This window comes from Ascaphus truei, chromosome 1 (genome assembly GCF_040206685.1).
Source record: "Ascaphus truei isolate aAscTru1 chromosome 1, aAscTru1.hap1, whole genome shotgun sequence".
NCBI lineage: Eukaryota > Metazoa > Chordata > Amphibia > Anura > Ascaphidae > Ascaphus > Ascaphus truei.
The window spans coordinates 399213806-399232769 of record NC_134483.1 but is presented as its reverse complement, the minus strand read 5'-3'; the positions used below and the strand labels follow the sequence as shown (position 1 = coordinate 399232769).

General features: G+C 39.1%; 1 protein-coding gene across 6 annotated transcripts in view; it reads left to right on the top strand.

Moving 5' to 3' along the window:
* Window positions 1-18964, top strand: part of GRIA2 (glutamate ionotropic receptor AMPA type subunit 2) — a 153296-nt gene that overhangs the window by 69022 nt on the left and 65310 nt on the right. For all 6 annotated transcript variants that reach the window (XR_012803607.1, XM_075612573.1, XM_075612601.1 and 3 more), the window contains exons 7-9: window positions 2605-2772; window positions 2942-3046; window positions 4178-4288. Coding sequence is in view for 5 of the 6 variants with exons in the window: in XM_075612573.1 (XP_075468688.1) it covers window positions 2605-2772; window positions 2942-3046; window positions 4178-4288 (384 nt within the window). In the remaining variant the exon portion in view is untranslated. The remainder of the gene's footprint in view (window positions 1-2604; window positions 2773-2941; window positions 3047-4177; window positions 4289-18964) is intronic.

Here is an 18964-nt window from a genome sequence, read left to right as displayed (position 1 = left end):
GTGTTCAGTCAATGCAAGTTCGTGACGCGAAGTCCTGGCAGCCGGAGATTCTCAGACACAGCCTTTCCGCCCTCAATCACACGTAGCCGGAAGTGACGCCGACAAGAGCTGAGATGCGGTAGTGAGCCGAATAGCGTGTACCTGTGAACAGCTTATACTAACGATTGGGATTTCGTACCATGACTGCTAATATGTATCAAATGTGAGTGTACATCTATATGCTTTTATTCTTTATAATCTCTAATACAATTTGAGACATACTGCACAATTGGCATCCCTTATTATTTCCTGGGTACATCTACCACGAAGGAGAGGAGAAACAAGGGGTTTACATTTGTGGATTTCCTGATCCATTGCTCCGTTCAGAGAGAGGAGTATCTCTGTACTGCCTTATTGAAAAGGAGAAAAGTGTGAGTGAATTACTTTTCACTTATAGAATATTACACACAGGTTGAAACTGTACCACACCATGTTGCTTTTATTGTTCCCTTACATAACGATGATGTGAACGCTGGCGCTCCCCTGAACCTTTGAAGAATTCTGGAACCGAACAGACTAAGAGAACAGTCTAAACAAAGGGGTTTTGAGTAGCTTTTCAATTAGCACCTTACACTGGGTGGTGGAAGTTATTTGTCACTATATATTTACTAATTGATCACAGTTCACGTATTTTATTTATTTTCAGACACTTCATTGTCACTTAATATTTTTTATTCTTTAGGACACTATTCACAAGTTACAATCGATTGCTTATTACCATGGACTTGCATGTCAGCGAGGGAAGACTAGTAGCCACACAGGCATGGCTACATTGTGTTCGAACCATAACCACTATAGCACCTCCCTTATATATAATATTCATTGTGTCATTCTTGCTTAGTTCTCATAAAGAAATTTGTTTAAATAATTTCCAGTAGGAGCGCCTCAGCGATAGGAAAAAAATTAAAAAGAAGAGAATTGTACAAATGGTGAAAAATATGACATATACAAATTGAAAATGTAAAAATTGAACAAAGTGCAAAAAATAAACTCACATAGAGTGCCCAAAATGGATACTAAACAATGATTAGTGTAGATTTCCTCCAAGCTTTCCTGCGGCCCCGGGCTCTCTCTGATTTATGGAGAGCTGCGGCCGCAATCCTTCAATGAAATTAGAAATAGAGAAGAAAAGAGATACACCAATAATGTAATGGGTTAAAAATACTAACAATACAAATTCAAGGTCAGCGTAGGTTTGCTGCCAATACAACGTGTTAAACACTGCTCTCAGTTCCTTCTAACAAATCCTGTTTTCTGTCTTGCCACCTTTGCTTGTGTTTCCTGGTTGAGAGTGCTATTCTTGATTCTTAATCCTGTTCTAATTTACACCTCCTACCTCTTGAACAGATTATCTGGCCTTGTGTTTATTTCCTATCTCGTCCCCGTCCTTGTCTCGTCCTACCTCCTTAACAACTCTGAATTGGATTTCATGAAGTGATATAGTCACTGTTGTTACAATTACAAGTTACATTTTTTGCGTGGTATAATCACAAATTCCATTTTTAAGGAAATGTAAAACCACTTTTGTTGCTTAAAAGAGAGCACTGACTTCATAAGCAATTATCCTTAGACATCAAATAATATACAGTCATACATCACTTGATCATCATGAAAAGTTAGCATTGACTAGAAAATATATTAAGGACCATGTGATTTTCTCTATTTTCTCATGATGAAAATAAAGAAAAGGCAAAATATCTATTAACAATAATTATAGGCTAAACTGTTAATAATTCTGGGCATTATTGCTTTCCGTTTGGTCAAAATTCCAGGCATAAGTCATTGAATAATGGGCCGGAATTTTGGGCAACTTGCCAAGCTTTCATTTACAGCCAATCAGCTTTTACTTGTTATGTAGTGAGTGGGAGCAGCTCTCAGATAGGGGAGGTGATTGGTTAGGAGGCACCAGCCAGACACTGGCTCCTCCCCTCCCTTCTTGCAGAGATCTCTGCAAAGGAGACAACGAGGAGAAAGGAGAGTTACTGCCTGTGTGAGTATAGAGTAGGGGCAGGTGTGTCTAGTGTGTGTATATGTAGGGGGGATTTGGGGATGCAGCATGTGTATGCATAGGGGGAAGGGCGGATTTAGTGTGTGGGAGGACTGAGAACTGCAGTGTATGTGTGTATTGTGAAGGGGGGCTGCAGTGTGTGTGTGGAGAGGAAAGGGCTGCAGTGTGTGTGTGTGTGTGTGTGTGTGTGTGTGTGTGTGTGTGTGTGTGTGTGTGTGTGTGTGTGTGTGTGTGTGTGTGTGTGTGTGTTTACCGTACAAAGCAGAAATAGAAATGGAGGAACATTTTGCCGGATGTTTTGCTTTGTTCAACTTCAAACGATTCCACCTCTTAAGAGAAGTAGTACATTCAATGTAAAAAGTCTTAACAGTGGCTGAAAATTATAGCTGGACCTTTGTGTTGCTGAACAGGATAAATATATAGCCTCACACAGGCCTAATAATAATCAATAGCGAAGTGAAGATTCATAGTGAATGTATTTTTCAATGGTGTACTTTATCTTGTTCTTAAAGATGAGACATACCGCTGGATTTATAACTAAATGTGTTCATTTTCAGTATACATCGGCTCTGACATTTGACGCAGTCCAAGTGATGACTGAAGCATTCCGGAATTTGCGTAAACAGAGGATAGAAATCTCAAGAAGAGGCAATGCTGGAGACTGCCTTGCGAATCCTGCAGTCCCATGGGGACACGGCGTAGAAATAGAAAGAGCATTAAAACAGGTCAGCAGTCTGAAACATAATAATTAGTATATTAAGGCATGTTCAAACTTTGTTTTATGAACAATGAAAAAAAGGGTTATTGGTTATAAATGCTTTTTTAGAGACAAACAAGTAAACATGCAGGTCTAAATGTAAGAATCCAATACCTAGTTTGTCATTTTTCACATAGGTTCAAGTAGAAGGCCTGACCGGAAACATAAAATTTGACCAGAATGGTAAAAGAGTCAACTATACAATCAACATCATGGAGCTAAAAACCAATGGTCCTCGCAAGGTAACTTCATAAATATGTCTCACGGTTTCATTTCTTAACATTGTAATAAAAGCCCCCTCTCCTTTATTCGGTCTTCCTCAATTATTGGTCCAATGTAAATGTAAAAAAAAAATACTAATTATATCAGTTTTTGTTGCCTGGCAAAGAAATATATATATATATATTTTTAAACATACAAGTAATAAGATCTAAAATGATGGTATCATTGTATTATTGCTATAGTTTGTATACTGACGTGCATGTACTCCCACAGAAAAATAATAATTCCAACATATGACACCATTAGAAAAAAGAATGAAAAATAAAACAGATTTTAAAAAATGTGATGCCCTGGGAAGCTTTATAATAATTAATATCTATGGTTATATGAAAAGTGATATTTACTCAATTATGCTAATTATTGGTTTCACAGCAAAGGTTTTTAACATGAAAAATAAATTGAATTATAAAAAACTCACGTAGAATTAAAAAAAACCTCACGTTACTACAATATAAATGTAAAGATATAAGGATGTAGTTGTATGGAATTCACCAAATATTAGACTTTTGCCTGTCTAACATTTCACACACAACTCAATGTCTAGCAGGAAAATCTCCTTTGCTGAGATGCATTACAGCTGTATTACAGACAGGGGCAAACTGTAATGATATTAAAATTACTGTAAAATACTTATGACTAAAATGATAAAATCTGAGTCTTGCCTCTCAGATCCTTAATGATCCTTAAATTAATTACTGTGAACTATCACAAACTAAACATTGTTTATTGAATGATCCTGTCATGTGAGAAAGAAAAAAAAATCTTGATATATAGCCTCCTTTGCTGGTATCACAGGGGGACCTATCATATATTAAGCCTGTAATAGATAGCGGTAGCCTGTAAAATATTGCTGAGAGTGCGAACAGTCATGCACTAAAATCCAGCATCTACTTAGGCAAAATGTTTTCGATAGATCTCTCTGCCTTTACAGAATGTTCAACCTAAAAAATGTGATCATTATCTTTTTACGGAAATTGATGCTGCTGGAACGATCCAAAAGAAATAGATTCTTATAAAGGAACTGTATTCTTGCAAATATATATTCAGTCACTCAACTATGTTACCTACCATTTATCATTTTAATTTGACAGATTGGATATTGGAGTGAAGTCGACAAAATGGTTGTTACTGCTACTGATGTTCTGTCTGGAAATGATTCCATGGGCCTTGAGAACAAAACTGTTATTGTGACTACTATTTTGGTAAGAAATCTTGAGCTAACAAGCTCGACTCCTTTTATTTACAGATCTAGCAAGCCTTATTTTACCTACTGCACTGATAATGCCGAATATTGCTTTATAACGCAGCATATCACAGAGTTCCCATAGGATTCAATGGCAATGATAAGATTGTAATTATACAATATATCCTGCCTTAATGCACAGGTGGGAGCAATAACTCTTGCAACAGCTTCTGTATATTGATAAGTTTTACTATATAGGCTTTGACATAACAGAATTACTTGTGCTACAAAGGCTTGAATCAAACCATGCTGCATAAACAATTGGATACAGGCTACCATTTTGTGTTTGTGAATTTTGTGCAGATTGTTAGTCAGGGAGTTGATGCCACCTGACGAGGTGAAAAACTGATACACACAACACATCAGTTGATAGGCAGAGTTAAAATTGTGCGTGTCACACAACTTCCTAATTCTCTTTGTTGACACTGAAAATCGGAAGCCGATGAAAAAGGCGCAAAATTGGACAAAAGTACAATGCTAAATAGGTTTAAAAAAATAAATCTAAATATCAGAACTGCACAACTTGGGCAAAAAGCAGCACCAATTTTTTGAAAGTAAAAGAATCCCTCACAAAGCAATTCATTTTTCTCCTTGACAAATCTAGTATAACTACATTGCACATGTTTTGCCTGAGTTTTGCAGCTAAAAGATTCTGATAAGCAGACCCCACAGACATGAAGGAGATGCCAGATGCAATTGACTCATACATCACTACCACCAACAGTATCCAAGTGCTAGCATTTCTTTTTAGATTTGAATACAGATGCAGTTGCCGTTATTCGAACAAATCTCGAAATAGATTTCGAGATTTCCCTTTGATCCTCACTAGTTTTGCCGGGTCACACTAGAATAGCCCATTGGATTAATACAGCAAGGGTCCCTGCTGTGTGAGTCCTACCGGGGTTGGCCTGTCTGTAATGGACACGCAGTAAGAGAAAGGCTGAATCAGTCACTCTAACTGCGCACCTCTCACAGGTGCGGGGGCACCAATACCCCTGGTGTCCTTCCCAGCAAGTCCCACCCAAGTGTGAGGTAGCACTACCTCCTGTGTATGTAGGTGCACATTGGGTACCTGCCTGGGTAATCTGGTACCCAGGTGTTGCTTGACGTAGCAAGTGGGAGCGGATCCCATGTAACGGGGCCTCAGACACAAATCCCCTCACTCCTTAGGATCCTGATCCACCTCGTGGGGTGAGCTCCAGCTGGAGTGTCTTGCCTCAATGTCTATGGGGTCCTGTGGCCTGGTCCCAGGTCGCAGGGCGCGCGCGTGGCCATCCGGTCACCAATGCAGCACTAACACACTGATCTGGTATAAGGGAAGTGTCCCTATCAGGGCCCTACAATACTTATCTAGGTTGACTCTGGGCCAAGCTGGGACCTAAAGGGGCAAAGCCTAGGCCTGGAGACACTGCTCCCTGGACACTACCTGTTGTGTTGCTGCCCTCTGTCCAACTGATTCGTGGGCTCGCTAGCTGCGGGGATATACTGTCCTTTCTGATGCTAGAGCCCTATTGGCTGGGACTGCAGCATGTTATTATCCCACCCCCTGAGACATGTAGTCCTGCGCTGCGCTTGCGGAGCCATCCCAAGATGACCGCCACACTGCTCTCTGCGCATGCGCGCCTCATCGTTCTGCACATTTGCGGTGCACAAAATGGCCGCCCCACACTCCCGATACGGCGCGGAGCTACGGCGGGCATTCCAGCAGTTCCCCCTCACTTAAGGTAAGGAGGGGGACTCTGCTACATATGGAGCTTGTAATAGCCTATTATTACTCTAAACTGGTTACTTAGTAGTGATTGTACAATCTTTTGCAAGCAAATATAAACAGAGCATGAATGGTAGAAGGTAAAAAGATCATATTTCCAGAATGACACAGAATGGTGCACTGACAATCAGGAAACTCCCATTGACTTTAGTGAGCGTTTTGGTTCAATAGTGCCCGATCTGCACTATTGCAGTTTAATTAATTGTTCCTTTTGAGACAACCATCCATTGGATGCATGTAAAATCAATGTACTACAGTATTGTTGGGCATCTTTATTTCCATAGTACAGTATACAATCAATGGCTTACAAAATAAATTCAAATCAGGAAAAAGGTTTTCTAAATAAAATATTAATGTCTATGACAAATATTGTCTGATATTGTCTGGCTTTTCTTAAAGTGGATTTTTGTACATTCTAAGCTCCCCATTGACGAAAAGAACATTTGGTTAACAAAATGATAGTCTATACAGTACTCTGCACACTATTAAAGTGCATGGTGATAATCTCTAAAGGTAACCAAAACCCTCAGGGCTAGATTCATTAAGACATGTTTTTTTGTGTGTAAACATGGTGTTCATATGTACCATGAGAAATCCCAATAATCTAAATTGCTCAGCTCACATTGTTTATATTATGCTGTATTCAATAAACCCTAAACAGGAATACAAAAATGTTACACCTATTTTTCTTCCATATGAGCTAAGTTGGCATAGCGACTGTGCAGTATATCAGTCTGTGTTTAGAGCAGTGCTCTCTATTTAGATGTAGTGGCTACACATGATAAATAAGTCTGTAGCTACTGTATTTAGCCTGGATGCTAAATACAAATAGTGAGTTACACTCTAAATAAGAAAAGAATGGTCAATTAAAGTGAAATCAGAACAAAAAGCAAAAAACGTTTAGTTAAATCAGGAACTTGTGTAATGCAGCTGGTGTATTTGCATTCTAACAGAGGCTAATGCGCATATTCTAGTCTTCTTATGAGGAAATGATTAAATGAACGCACACAGCTGTGGACAACATAAGTAACTCAGTCAACATGACTATAACAGGACATGTTTTATGAGAATCATACATTTAAATACTGTACTGCTTTAAATATTCCAAGGAAAGTTAACACAAATATGTGACAATGCAAACCCAGGTCAGTGGTGGCTTATTGTAGGCCCCTGATAGGGATGCTTCCCATATACCTCTAATATCCAGAGCCAGAAGACAGCTTACCGCACATTTAAGTGAATGGGCCTTAAAGTGACACCAAAAAGCGTCTTAAGAAATTTAGGCCTTAATCAGCTTTTCTATAGGATGGAACAATGCATTGCAAAGGGGAAGGTGAGAATTTATGAGAGAGGCTCATTACGGATTCATTACATTTCAGCACCAAAACCCATCCGGTCCCAGCAAAACCAAAAGACAGAATACTTTTTTTTAACCAAAACCCCAGTGAACATGCATTTTATATTATTTGCAGGTTACTTAGCAGTAAATACTAATAATTTTACATGAAGATAATAAGCTAGTGAAAGGTGTGATTACTGTATAGTGCATACTATTTTACTGTGCACAAGCTAACTTTAATGCCCTATCGCTAGGACAAGGTTCACTTGTTCTAAATTTAATGTGCTACTAGCTATTATCTTGTTTAACATATACTTAAATATTCAGCCAAGATGAGAATTTTTATTAAGAAGAAGTAGAAGGCTTTGACACCGAAATCTTTTTGGAAGTTACTGTCTGCTGATGTTCTGGAGAATAAAAGGCCAGAAAACTTTTCCGGCAGAACCGGATGCTCCACTGAGGACCAACAATACTCCCTAGTTAAAAGAGTCTAACTTCTGTCTCATCTAAATCATCTGAAAGCTTTCCTCCTCAAGACACACTTGACACAGGTGAAGCATTGTAAACCACCGAGTGGGTTGGTCAAATAGTGTATTTATTCTGGACCCTGGCTCACTTGTAGCATGTGAGTAAGTCCATGTAGCTTAACTCGTCCCCTTTTAAAGCACACAAAGTCCTTCTATTTTCTTCAACTTTATTGAGGGGTGTTAACAGAAATATAAAAGTTCTTGCATGTGGATTGTGATAGCAAATTTCTCTTGTCAGGAGAATAACCTTATGAGAGGAAGGTGTTCTGCTATGTGGAAGTGCTTCTCTGAGGGGAAGGTAAAAAGGGTTTCCTTTCTGAGGGAGCAGTGAAAGACGTGTCTACTCACTGACTGCTTGTTGGAAAGAGAGAGCACAATTTCCTTCCAGACAGGAACAAGCTAAGGGGCATAACAATACCAGAGAAGGGCAGGGGGAGAGGGCTAAACCAATTTCAACTATGAGTATTGGGAAGTTGCCAGGGCAACTGACTAGTGGCTGTGTGAAGGGGATTACTCGTAACAATAATGTTGCAAGATACACAGGCACTGGCTGTTTCAGAGCAGGGAAAAGCATGTAAAAGGCTGAGTTCAGGGTAGAAACTACATGCGTGAGCTTCAGTGCGCACCTCTGCCGCGTGCTCCTGCAGCCCAGCGATCTGTGCTTTAGCTGCAGGAGTTGGGTCACAGCGTTTGGGGTCGTGGCGGAGGTGTGGCAAATGTGTCACGGAACTGGTGCGCTGAACCAGCTCACGTGACGCGACTGCAGCCCCAAAAATCAATTTCGGTTGTGGCGGCAAAATGTAGCGTCAATGCTGTACTTTGCCGCCGTGTGTAGTTTTCAGTTTGAAAACTCCCACTGAACAAACCGAAATTGTGACAAACGTGAGCGTGCACGTAAGCGCTCGCACGTCGCTTAGTTTTTACCCTGAACTCAGCCTTAACTAGGGAGAGCTGCAAAGGTATACAGAAGATAAACAATCCTGTTCCAGGACAGTATTGCTGCTTCGTTCAACAGTAACAAAAGAGGCACTGCAGTCGTGCTTAGGAACTCTTGAACACTACCAGATCCTGAGGGAGGATTGTAATTGCTTGAATTGACTACTTTTTTGCAATGTATACTCCCCTGATATTTACAGCAAAGACATTTTCATGAAATGTATTCCTGAAATATCAATGGTGATTTTAACATAGCAGAACATTACATAACAGATAACTGGTATTTAGACCGTTCAAATTCTCAGGAGATCAAGTTAGCTAAAAAAAAAAATCAAAAATCCCAAACTACTCAGTTGACTTACTCTATATCAAAAAGTCCATACATTTAGTGGACCATTGGAGAGTATTGAATCCTCTTCAAAAATAGTTTCCATGCCTATCCATAGCGCATGTATGCATATCTTTATTTGTATAGCGCCATCCAAGTACATAGTGCTTTACAGCAGTGAATATATGTGTCATAATATTAGGGAACATAATAGGAATAAGAACTTCAGACATAAAACTCATTGTAAATGATCAAAACAAATGTGTTCATACACAACTCAATGCAAAAAGTAAAAAATTATATAAAAAAGAAAGAACCATCCACAGAGACAATACCCATGATACTTGTACGGTGTAAAATATAATGCAGTCTCTAATAAGCGTGTAAAGTAAAGGTGAAGACCATTAATCATGAAGGGAAGTCACTTTGACTAGAGATGGGCGAATCTGCCCAAATCGGTTTCCTGGATTTTCTCGCATTTTCAGCCCAGAATCTGTTTCAAAGTGTAAAATCTGTCAAACGGATTTGATCGGTTTTAATCTGTGCAGATTCATCAAAAACCACCGTTGGATACATCCCATCGATGGATTTGTAAAATCCAATCTGCGAATTCAGTAATCAGTTGGCGGATTCTGAAGATTCTTAATAAACCGCCATTGGATTACTGAATCCGCAGATTGGATTTTACAAATCCGTCGATGGGTTGCGGAAACCGTGGAGCATATTGGTAATAATAGTAAAAAATCCGCACACCGCAAATCGCCCTTTTTGAAATGAATCCGCTGAAATCCGGGGACTAAAGGAAACGGCCAATCCACTGTGGATCCAAATTCGTCCCCAAAATTTGCCCATCTCTAACTTTGACCCCCTCAAGAAAAATGCGTGTACCGGGTACACAAGTGTAAAAAGTATACTAAATAATGAATTGGAGTACTGTACATGCACACATGGATCAGCAGCTCAGCAAAGAGAAGAGTCAGTAACGCAACACGGGTCAGGGTGATAAGCTATCTCACAGAATAAGTCAAACACAAGGCATCAGTGTTAGGTTTGCAGGCACACCAAAAGAAACCTAGGTAATACAATACTGCCAGAGTGGAAATAACATAGTTATTAGGTATGAAGGCATAGGAATCCAAAGTTGTAGTGTATAGAAAAGAGCACAGCCCAGCGACGTTCAAACTTGAAAAAGACTAAAAAAATCCACTACAACTGCGGATTTCTACTACTGGCGGATTGCACGCCGTGGATGTTCCTGCAAGTGAACGGGTAATGGGCTTTAGTGCCCTGTAATTCTACCTGTTTATACTGGACATTGCTTCAAATATTGATTATTGATTGGGTGTACATTTGTGTGTCAATCTTTGTGGTTGTCAAGTGGACACCACTAGGCACATACCCCTCTCAGTTTCTGTCAGCAATTATTTGTGAACACCGCATCAACATCTGGGCATTTATTATCTCTATTGACAAGTTGCTGATAGAACCACATCTGATTGTTTAAGCAACACACCCTACTACTCAATGAAGGCATAGGAATCTAATGAAGGAGAACAACATTGCTCACCCCTGATGAAGCCCCGGCAAAACGCGCAAAGGGTAATGTCATCAACAGACGCCCTGATTGTGGAGACCTCGTAGGATCATCTCAGTGCCTGCAGCATGCAGCTGAACAGCAGCTACAAACACACTGGATACCAGCAACACAGCTCTGAACAAGCCTCACCACACTAACGGACTCCAAGTGTAATCTCTCTAACCTTGAAGACTGCTTTTCCTGCAATCACACAGTGAACAGGACAGGTTTTTCTCCCACTGGTTTGCTTTATCTATTTAACTCTGAGCAATGTGGTTTTCCTTCATTAGATTCCTAATTCATGGGTGCTGCCTCTGTTGATGGTTCTTTCTTTTTTAAATGATTTCAGCCTTTTGCATTGAGGTGTGTACTGTATGAATACATTTGTTGTGATACTTTGCACATGCCCTTGAGTGGCCTTATCTTCTATGGGAGTTTCTCTTCCTCGTCTGTTTTGTTCTTTTTATTGGCATCATTGCTATTACTCTCCTGGATGCACCCCAGCTTTAGTATTTCTGGGTATTTTATATTTTTTTGTGTGGTGCGTTTTCCCTTCCCATTACTCATAAAACTCATTGTCTCAGATAGACTATTTACATGTTTGGGCAGACCTTTTTCCCAAAGTTAAATCAGCCAGTATCAAGAATTTAGTTCTGTCAGGTTATGTTCTGATTTGGGTTGAGATTAATCTGGGGAGGGAACCTATCAGGCAAAGAATTTGGAGGTTCCCGTGAGTCATGGCAAACAGACATCACTATTGAAGAAATTATGTCAATATGCTGACACCAATAAACAACATCTGGAGAACACAAGACTCTTTTGTGAATTGGGTAAAGCTGTAAAAAGGGGAGTAAATACAGTATGGCTTACTGCTTACATGCAAAAATCTCCTTAATATTAAATTTATGGTAGAAAATTAAGAGTTAAGTAAAGTGTATAACAGATATTGAAAAAGGCCACTTTTTATACACAAATAAAAAATCTTAGCTAAGAAAGACGCCTTCAAATGAATCGCTGAGGAGATGGGAAAAAAATATGTTATTTTACATTTACATTATATACTGTAAATATGAAAGTAAATCAGGCATACTCTGGTAAGGGGATCTAGGTCACAGAGCTTGATAATATCAATTAAAGACAAGATGTCTGATAACAACTGCACAACCCCTGTAGACATACATAGCTAGGCAATTTGAACTTTTCTATAAATATATACAGTGGCAAGAAACTCCATAGGATTTTCACATATTTAAAATTTAAAATGTTATTAGATCTTAATCTAAGTCCTAATAAAAGATAAAGATAACCTAACAAAACAAATGACACAAAAATATGATACTTTTTCAACATTTATTTATCCACTCATCATTCAACATTCAACATCCATGTGTAAAAAAATATGTGAACCATTAGATTCAGTAGTACCTGGTGGCACACCCTTGAGCAGCAATAACTTCAACTAAGTGTTTCCTGTAACTGCTGGTCAGTCTCCTACATCGGTTTTGAGGAATGTTGGCCTATTCCTCCTTACAGAACGGCTTCAACTCATGACCCACTTTCGGTTCAGCTTCAGCTCAGAGATGGATAGCTTGACATTCTCCTCTAGAATCTTCTGATACAATGCAGAATTCAGGGTTGTGTCAATGATGGCAAGCTATCCAGGTCCTGAGACACCAAAACAGCCCTAAACCATCACACCCCCCTACCCCCTCCCCACCAAGCTTAATGGTTGGGATGAGGTTCTTCTGTTCGAACACTGTGTTTGGTTTTCGCCAAACATAACGTTTCTCATTGAGGCCAAAACATTCTACCTTTGACTCATCTGTCCAGAGAACATTTTTCCAGTAGTCTTGTGGATCATCTATGTGCTCTTTGGCAAAATTCAGAAGGCAGCAATGTTCTTTTTAGCGAGCAGTGCTTTCCTCCTGGCTATCCTTCCATGAACACCATTCTTGTTCAGTCTTATTCTGATAGTTGAGTCATGAACACTCAAATTAGCCAAGGCAAGAGTGGCCTGCAGATCCTTGGATGTTAGTCTGGGGTTCTTTTTGACTTCCTGGTTGATTTGCAAGTGTATTCTTGGATATATTTTGATAGGACGACTGCTCCTGGGTAGAGTGACTGTGGTCTTGAACAGTCTCCATTTGTAGACTATCAGTCTGACAGTGGTTTGGTGGAGCCCCAAATTCTTAGAAATTGTTTTGTAAACCTTTTTCTAGACTGATGAGCATCAGTAACTGCTTTTCTGAAGTACTCAGAGATTTATATTGATTGTGGCATGACGTGTTTCCAGACACCTGTATGGTGAAGACCAAACTCATAAAGTTTCTCATCTTTATATAGGGTTGGGCCACCCAAACTGACACCGGAAGTTCTACCTAAAATTGAACCACCTGATTCTAATTATCCCTTTTACTTTAGCTGATAAAACCAGGGTTTCACGTACTTTTGCCCATACCCTGACTCTTAATTACTAATTGCTTGTCTAATTCATACATAATTTTGATTCAAAAGACATGGAATTGGTTAATATAAACCCTATTGGATATTTAAAAAAAGACTGATTTGGATTCAAGAAGGTTATCGTGGAAAAACTTTGGAAATTCCATAATTATCATTGTGGTTCACAAACTTTTTCTCGCCACTGTATATTGCAGAAATACATCTCTTTTCAAAGCAATCAATTCACTGAAATTGTTGAAGGCCCCAGGGCCAGACACATTTTTGGCCAAATAGATAAGACCATACTTACCCCATTAACTTACAGCTTGTAAGGGAGCTTCAATACACATGTATGCGGATGACATAATATGATATGCACACAGCCCTAGCCTCTCCGACCTTGAACACGTACTTCAATCTGACTTTGAGACTTGAAAATTGGATTTCCCAAAACAAACTGTTTTAAACACTAACAAGACTGTAACAATGGTATTTAGGACCAAGGCTAAACTTTTAAAGCTTCAAACGCTAATACCATACTAGCCCATGTTACTTATTTTAAATACTTGGGCATATGATTTGACTCCCATTTACATTTGGGTTGCACATTGATACCCTGTCATCCAAAACCTATACCAAATCTATGGCAAACTAAGTGTGCTTTATAGGAACAAATCCTCCCTAAATCTGCTGGTCAGAAAGTGTATCGCACAGCAGAGGCTAATGCGAATTATAGACGATGGGGACATAGTATATGGCTCGGCACCCCAAACCCACCTTAGAAAACTTGATACCCTCTACAATTCAATATGCCGTTTTGTCCACCGATGCAACTACAACACACATCACTGCGAAATGCTCAAAGAATTAGATTGGTCATCACTTGTGTCTAGGCACAAATTGCATTTTTCCTGTCTTGCCTTCAAATACTTTCTGGGCAAGCTACCCATCTATCTGAACAATCTCCTCACCCCTACCACATGCAGCACCTATCATCTGAGATCTGACTCCAAAAGACTGTTCATGGTCCCAAAGTTCAACAAAGTATTCTGCTGCTCCTCCTATTACCGTGCACCTGACAACTGGACCAATATACAGACTCTTACATCCACTACCAGTCGAAGTTATTTCAAATCTAAAGCTGTCTCACATTTTAATCTGGTCTGTAACTGTTACATACGCCTATAACATTATCTCTTACTGTGCATGGAATGTCTTGTATATAATGTATAACCTTGCTCACTTAATGTAACTATGTATTTGTAACCATGTATATGTCATCATAACTCTGAGCCCATGACATACTTGAAAACGAGAGGTAACTCTCAATGTATTACTTCCTGGTAAAACATTTTAGAAATAAATAAAGTAAAACTTTTCCACTACCTATTCAGCAACAAAGTTTGCCATGATAACTTTACACTAGCTGACATCAGGTTATTCATAAACCTGGTAGAAAACCTGAGGCTGTGACCTCCTAAAAGCCCATTTCATTACTAAACCTAGACTACAAATTACATGCCACAATTGTGGTGGATAGGTTGAATATTCACTTACCATCTGTAATATGCACTGATCAGACTGGTATAATGTGGGGTAGGAATCCAACATTCAATTTTTAAAAAAAAGTACTAGCTTTCATTCAACATGTCCAGGTCAGTAAAGGTGATGCTTCTAGGTCACCATGGCTTATTAACCTGGATGCATAAGGCATCTGACATGGCTGTACACAGCCATTTCCAATTTCAGAATAAGAAGCAATTTAAAAATTGGTATTAAAGATACTTATAAGAATCCAAGAACTGGGGAATTTGATAGTGCCAATCCTTCACAGAATTGTAAGTTACAAAGGGGCACAAGGCAGAGTTCATTGTTGTTTGCAATTGCTCTGGAACCACTAGCCGAATAAAATAGGTGGACATCACAATCCCCTATAATGTATTTAAACAGTATGGTTTACATTTCAGACCTGCTATTACTGATCTGCAAGAATGTTAGCAATGGGATGTCACTGCCTTTAAATGACTTAGGTTGGGTCAGTTTGATAAAAATGATAGGTGTCTCCAAACTGTATTATCTGCTGAAGATGATGTCCCTATAGATTGGCAGGAAAAACATAAAAAAAAATATTTGGAAATAGCACAAACATAGGATTATCTTACGAAAACCTAAATTACATAAAGACTTTTACTTACCTGACTTGCCTGTTCAGAATGCAAGAGAGGGGATAATGGATTTTTGCCCACTGACCCTCCTAGAAGTTAAGGGTGTCCTAGACTCCTCGTTAGCTTTGTCAGCATTGGTTCAAATGGAAGATGAGAACCTCTTGGTAGAGTTTATGAGCAACGTTTTATTTGTTAATATCAAACTGGACTGTACATTTTTTTTTTTTAGATTTATGAGAAACAGTTTTGTTTCTAAATAACAGTTTCTAAATATTGTTTTCTAAAATACAGTATTATCTAAATACTTACCATCGGTTGCCAATCCAGATTCCAGCTCAGGAAACAAATCCTCCTCATTCTAGAAAATGGCAAAACAAGGGCTTACACACAATCTTCTCAATTGTTAGATTGGGAGGACACCTTAGTTTATATATTACAGTACAAAGGGTGCAGAAAAAATGGAACACCCCTTATCATTTCTTTGTATATCTACTGTATAGAGAAGACACTATGTCAACCCAGTAATTAAGGACATCTTAAAGCCGCAGTTCAAGCAATATCCTACATTTGTGTTTTTTAAATAAATCAGTTTTGTAGTATGAGAAAATACTTGTAGCATTTAAATAAAAATAAAAAATAAAACATTTTAAAGACATTTGTAATGTAAAAAGCATTTTTTGTTCCAATAGCAACCATTTACAGTAACCTCCCCTTCTAAAACATCATCACCTTTTTGAGCCCTGCCCTCTCTCTAGCAGTGAACTAATTGAATCTAGTGCCTACCTGGTCACATGATATTCCTCACAGAACTTTGGCAGCAGAAGAGGATCCAGGATGCATTTAGTGAACCCCGAGCTGAATCTTCAGCAATCTATTACAGGGGAACGGATTGATCAGCAACTTAGCCAATCACTTGTCAGTGTGTAAATTGTATTGATGCATATACAGTAATGAAAAACAACATTCTTTAAAAAAAAAACGACCGCTTTAACTGCAGCTATAACATATGGACCCCATGCCCATTAGTACTTACTTGATCCAGCTCCCTTGTTTAAATCTAGAATACAAACATTTGTATAAACCTCTAATAATTCCAGAGGAGTTTAAACTTTGGAAAAACCTGATTAATAATTAGAAGAATGATCAGACATTTTCCCCAGAATGGAACTCAGTTATCTCTGTCTACTGTATAATAAGATGAGAAAGCACTTAACCTGCATGAGTGCAGTGTAAGATTCTTAATAGAACATACTGCCCTGCTTAATTACAAAAATATAGACCAGATAAATTAGGCATGCTGTTATTATAAAGCTCATTTTATACATTGTTAGGCTGCGTCCATAGACACTGCAGCCGTGCGGAGGCGCGCGGAGGCTGAGGGAAAGCGGTGCTTTCCCTGGTCTTAGTACTCGCGCCATCCGGGGGGGGGTGTGTCTATGGGCGAGCCAGTGACATCACGGAGCTGGTTCGCCCTCATTGGACGAACCGCTCACGTGATCGCCCTATCGTGCGAGAAATCTGTTTGGACTGATTTCACGTGCATCCCGCGCCCGCATGCTGTATAGGCAGTCTGATCGCTCAGCATGTGGACGTGTCCGCGCGGTCTGCCCCTCTATGGACGCAGCCTTAATTGGAGTATGGGAAAGTAAAACAATTCTTGAATAAAACTGCGCAATCTATTAGCAGAATCTTGAACATAAACATAAATACAGATTGTAGACCTCTCCTTTGTTATAATGTCACCTTGGCTCTCTAAGCCAAGTAATCTTCAGTCATTAATCGATACGATCCCGCTGACAATGAGAAAATGTGTTATAATTACTTGGTTAAACTTTCCTCTCTCTACATTGCACAATTAACCTCTAAAATTAATACAACCATTTGTATTGCCAGCTGGGAAATACTTTTGAGCACTGAGTATAATCAATCTGATTTAATGCTCGGGACAAACACGTGATTATTTTTGTGATCGGAAAACAGTCTTCTCGCAAAAATGTTGCAATATTCCCTAGAGGGCAGTACTGTACATCTGCATTGGCACTTAGTGCCAGGAAAACCTTAGTGGCTCATACTGTGCAAAGATAAGTATTTTGAGATCCATATGTTGGACTCAATTAGTGGGTTCACATCCACCACCTCCTATGGATTCCAATACAAGTCTTCTAGCCTGTTATATAGCACTTGAATTTGAATATTGTCCATCTGTACTTTCTTTGTTTTGGATATCTGTGATCATTTTCCTATTTCGTTGTTATTTTGTTTCATAGCAGTTTTACGTATTTAGGTATTACTGTTTTTGTACCTGCTCTGTATTATAACTGATCAAGTTCACAAGGGGAGTAAGCTAGTACAAATTTGCCTGTCAGTCTGATTTTAGAATTATATCACTTTGACTGTAGAATGCCATGTTTTTCTGTACTGCATCTTGAACAACTATATTTGCATAATTCTTCAATTTACCATGCAGATTGTTTTTTATACAGTATTTTCAAAGAAGATTTCAAGAAGAAAAAAAAGTAGGAAACTAAGTTTTAAAAATAGACTGATAGAAATATGCCTAGTTCAAAAGGAGGCTTTATAGATTGTATTGTATGTCTTTATTTATATAGCGCCAAAAGTGTACTCAGCGCTTCACAAAGAATACAGTACAGGGAATTATAATACAATAAGTGCAGCAAAATCAGACAATAGGAAAGGAAATCCCTGCCCCAAAGAGCTTACAATCTTAGGTTTGAGGGGAACATACAGAGACAACAGGTGAGGGAATACGTGCTGTAGATGGCTGTGCTTGGCCACAAAGGGTAGTAGGAGTGACTGGGTGTGGGACAATAGCCATGAGTGCAGGCTATTGGGATGCTTGATATGTGGGGCGAGTTTTAAGGTTAGTCAGTATTAAATGAAAAGGTTGACACCATTTGCATGGGAGGAGATGGCAGTGAGGCATGAATGAGAGCAAATGTGTATGTCTGGCTTCAGGGAGATCCCCAGCAGCAGGAAGGAGTAGATAAAGGGTGTGAATAGAGGATTTGTGTGGGTGTTTTTTATTGAGGGGTAAAGAAGTTGTTGGGAGAGGTGTATAAATAATGGCGCAGTGGGGAAGTTGGAGAGAACAGAGACATTCACAAAGGAGTGAGGAAACAGTAAACAGACAAAGCAATAGGGAGGGCATAGTGAGATGCAGGTGGAGAGACTTCCCAGGTACTGGAGGATAGGAAGAGTACAAATAATCACAGCGTTTACAAAGTAAAGTTCTCACAGTTGCAAATATGTTGTGTGGAGTCCAGATCTTCCTCAATCTTCACCTCCAATGTTAACTCCAATGTTAACTTCAATGTTAACTCCAATGTTAACTCCAATGTTTACTCCAATATTAACTCCAATGTTAACTCCAATGTTAACTCCAATGTTAACTCTGCCCAACACTTAAATATGACACACAGCCATATGGCTCACAGCCAATATAGCTGGTCTTAAATACTCTAAAACACAGTCATTTGAACAGCAATTAAGGGAGGGGTCTGCCTTATCAACTCACCGATATATACCAAATGGTT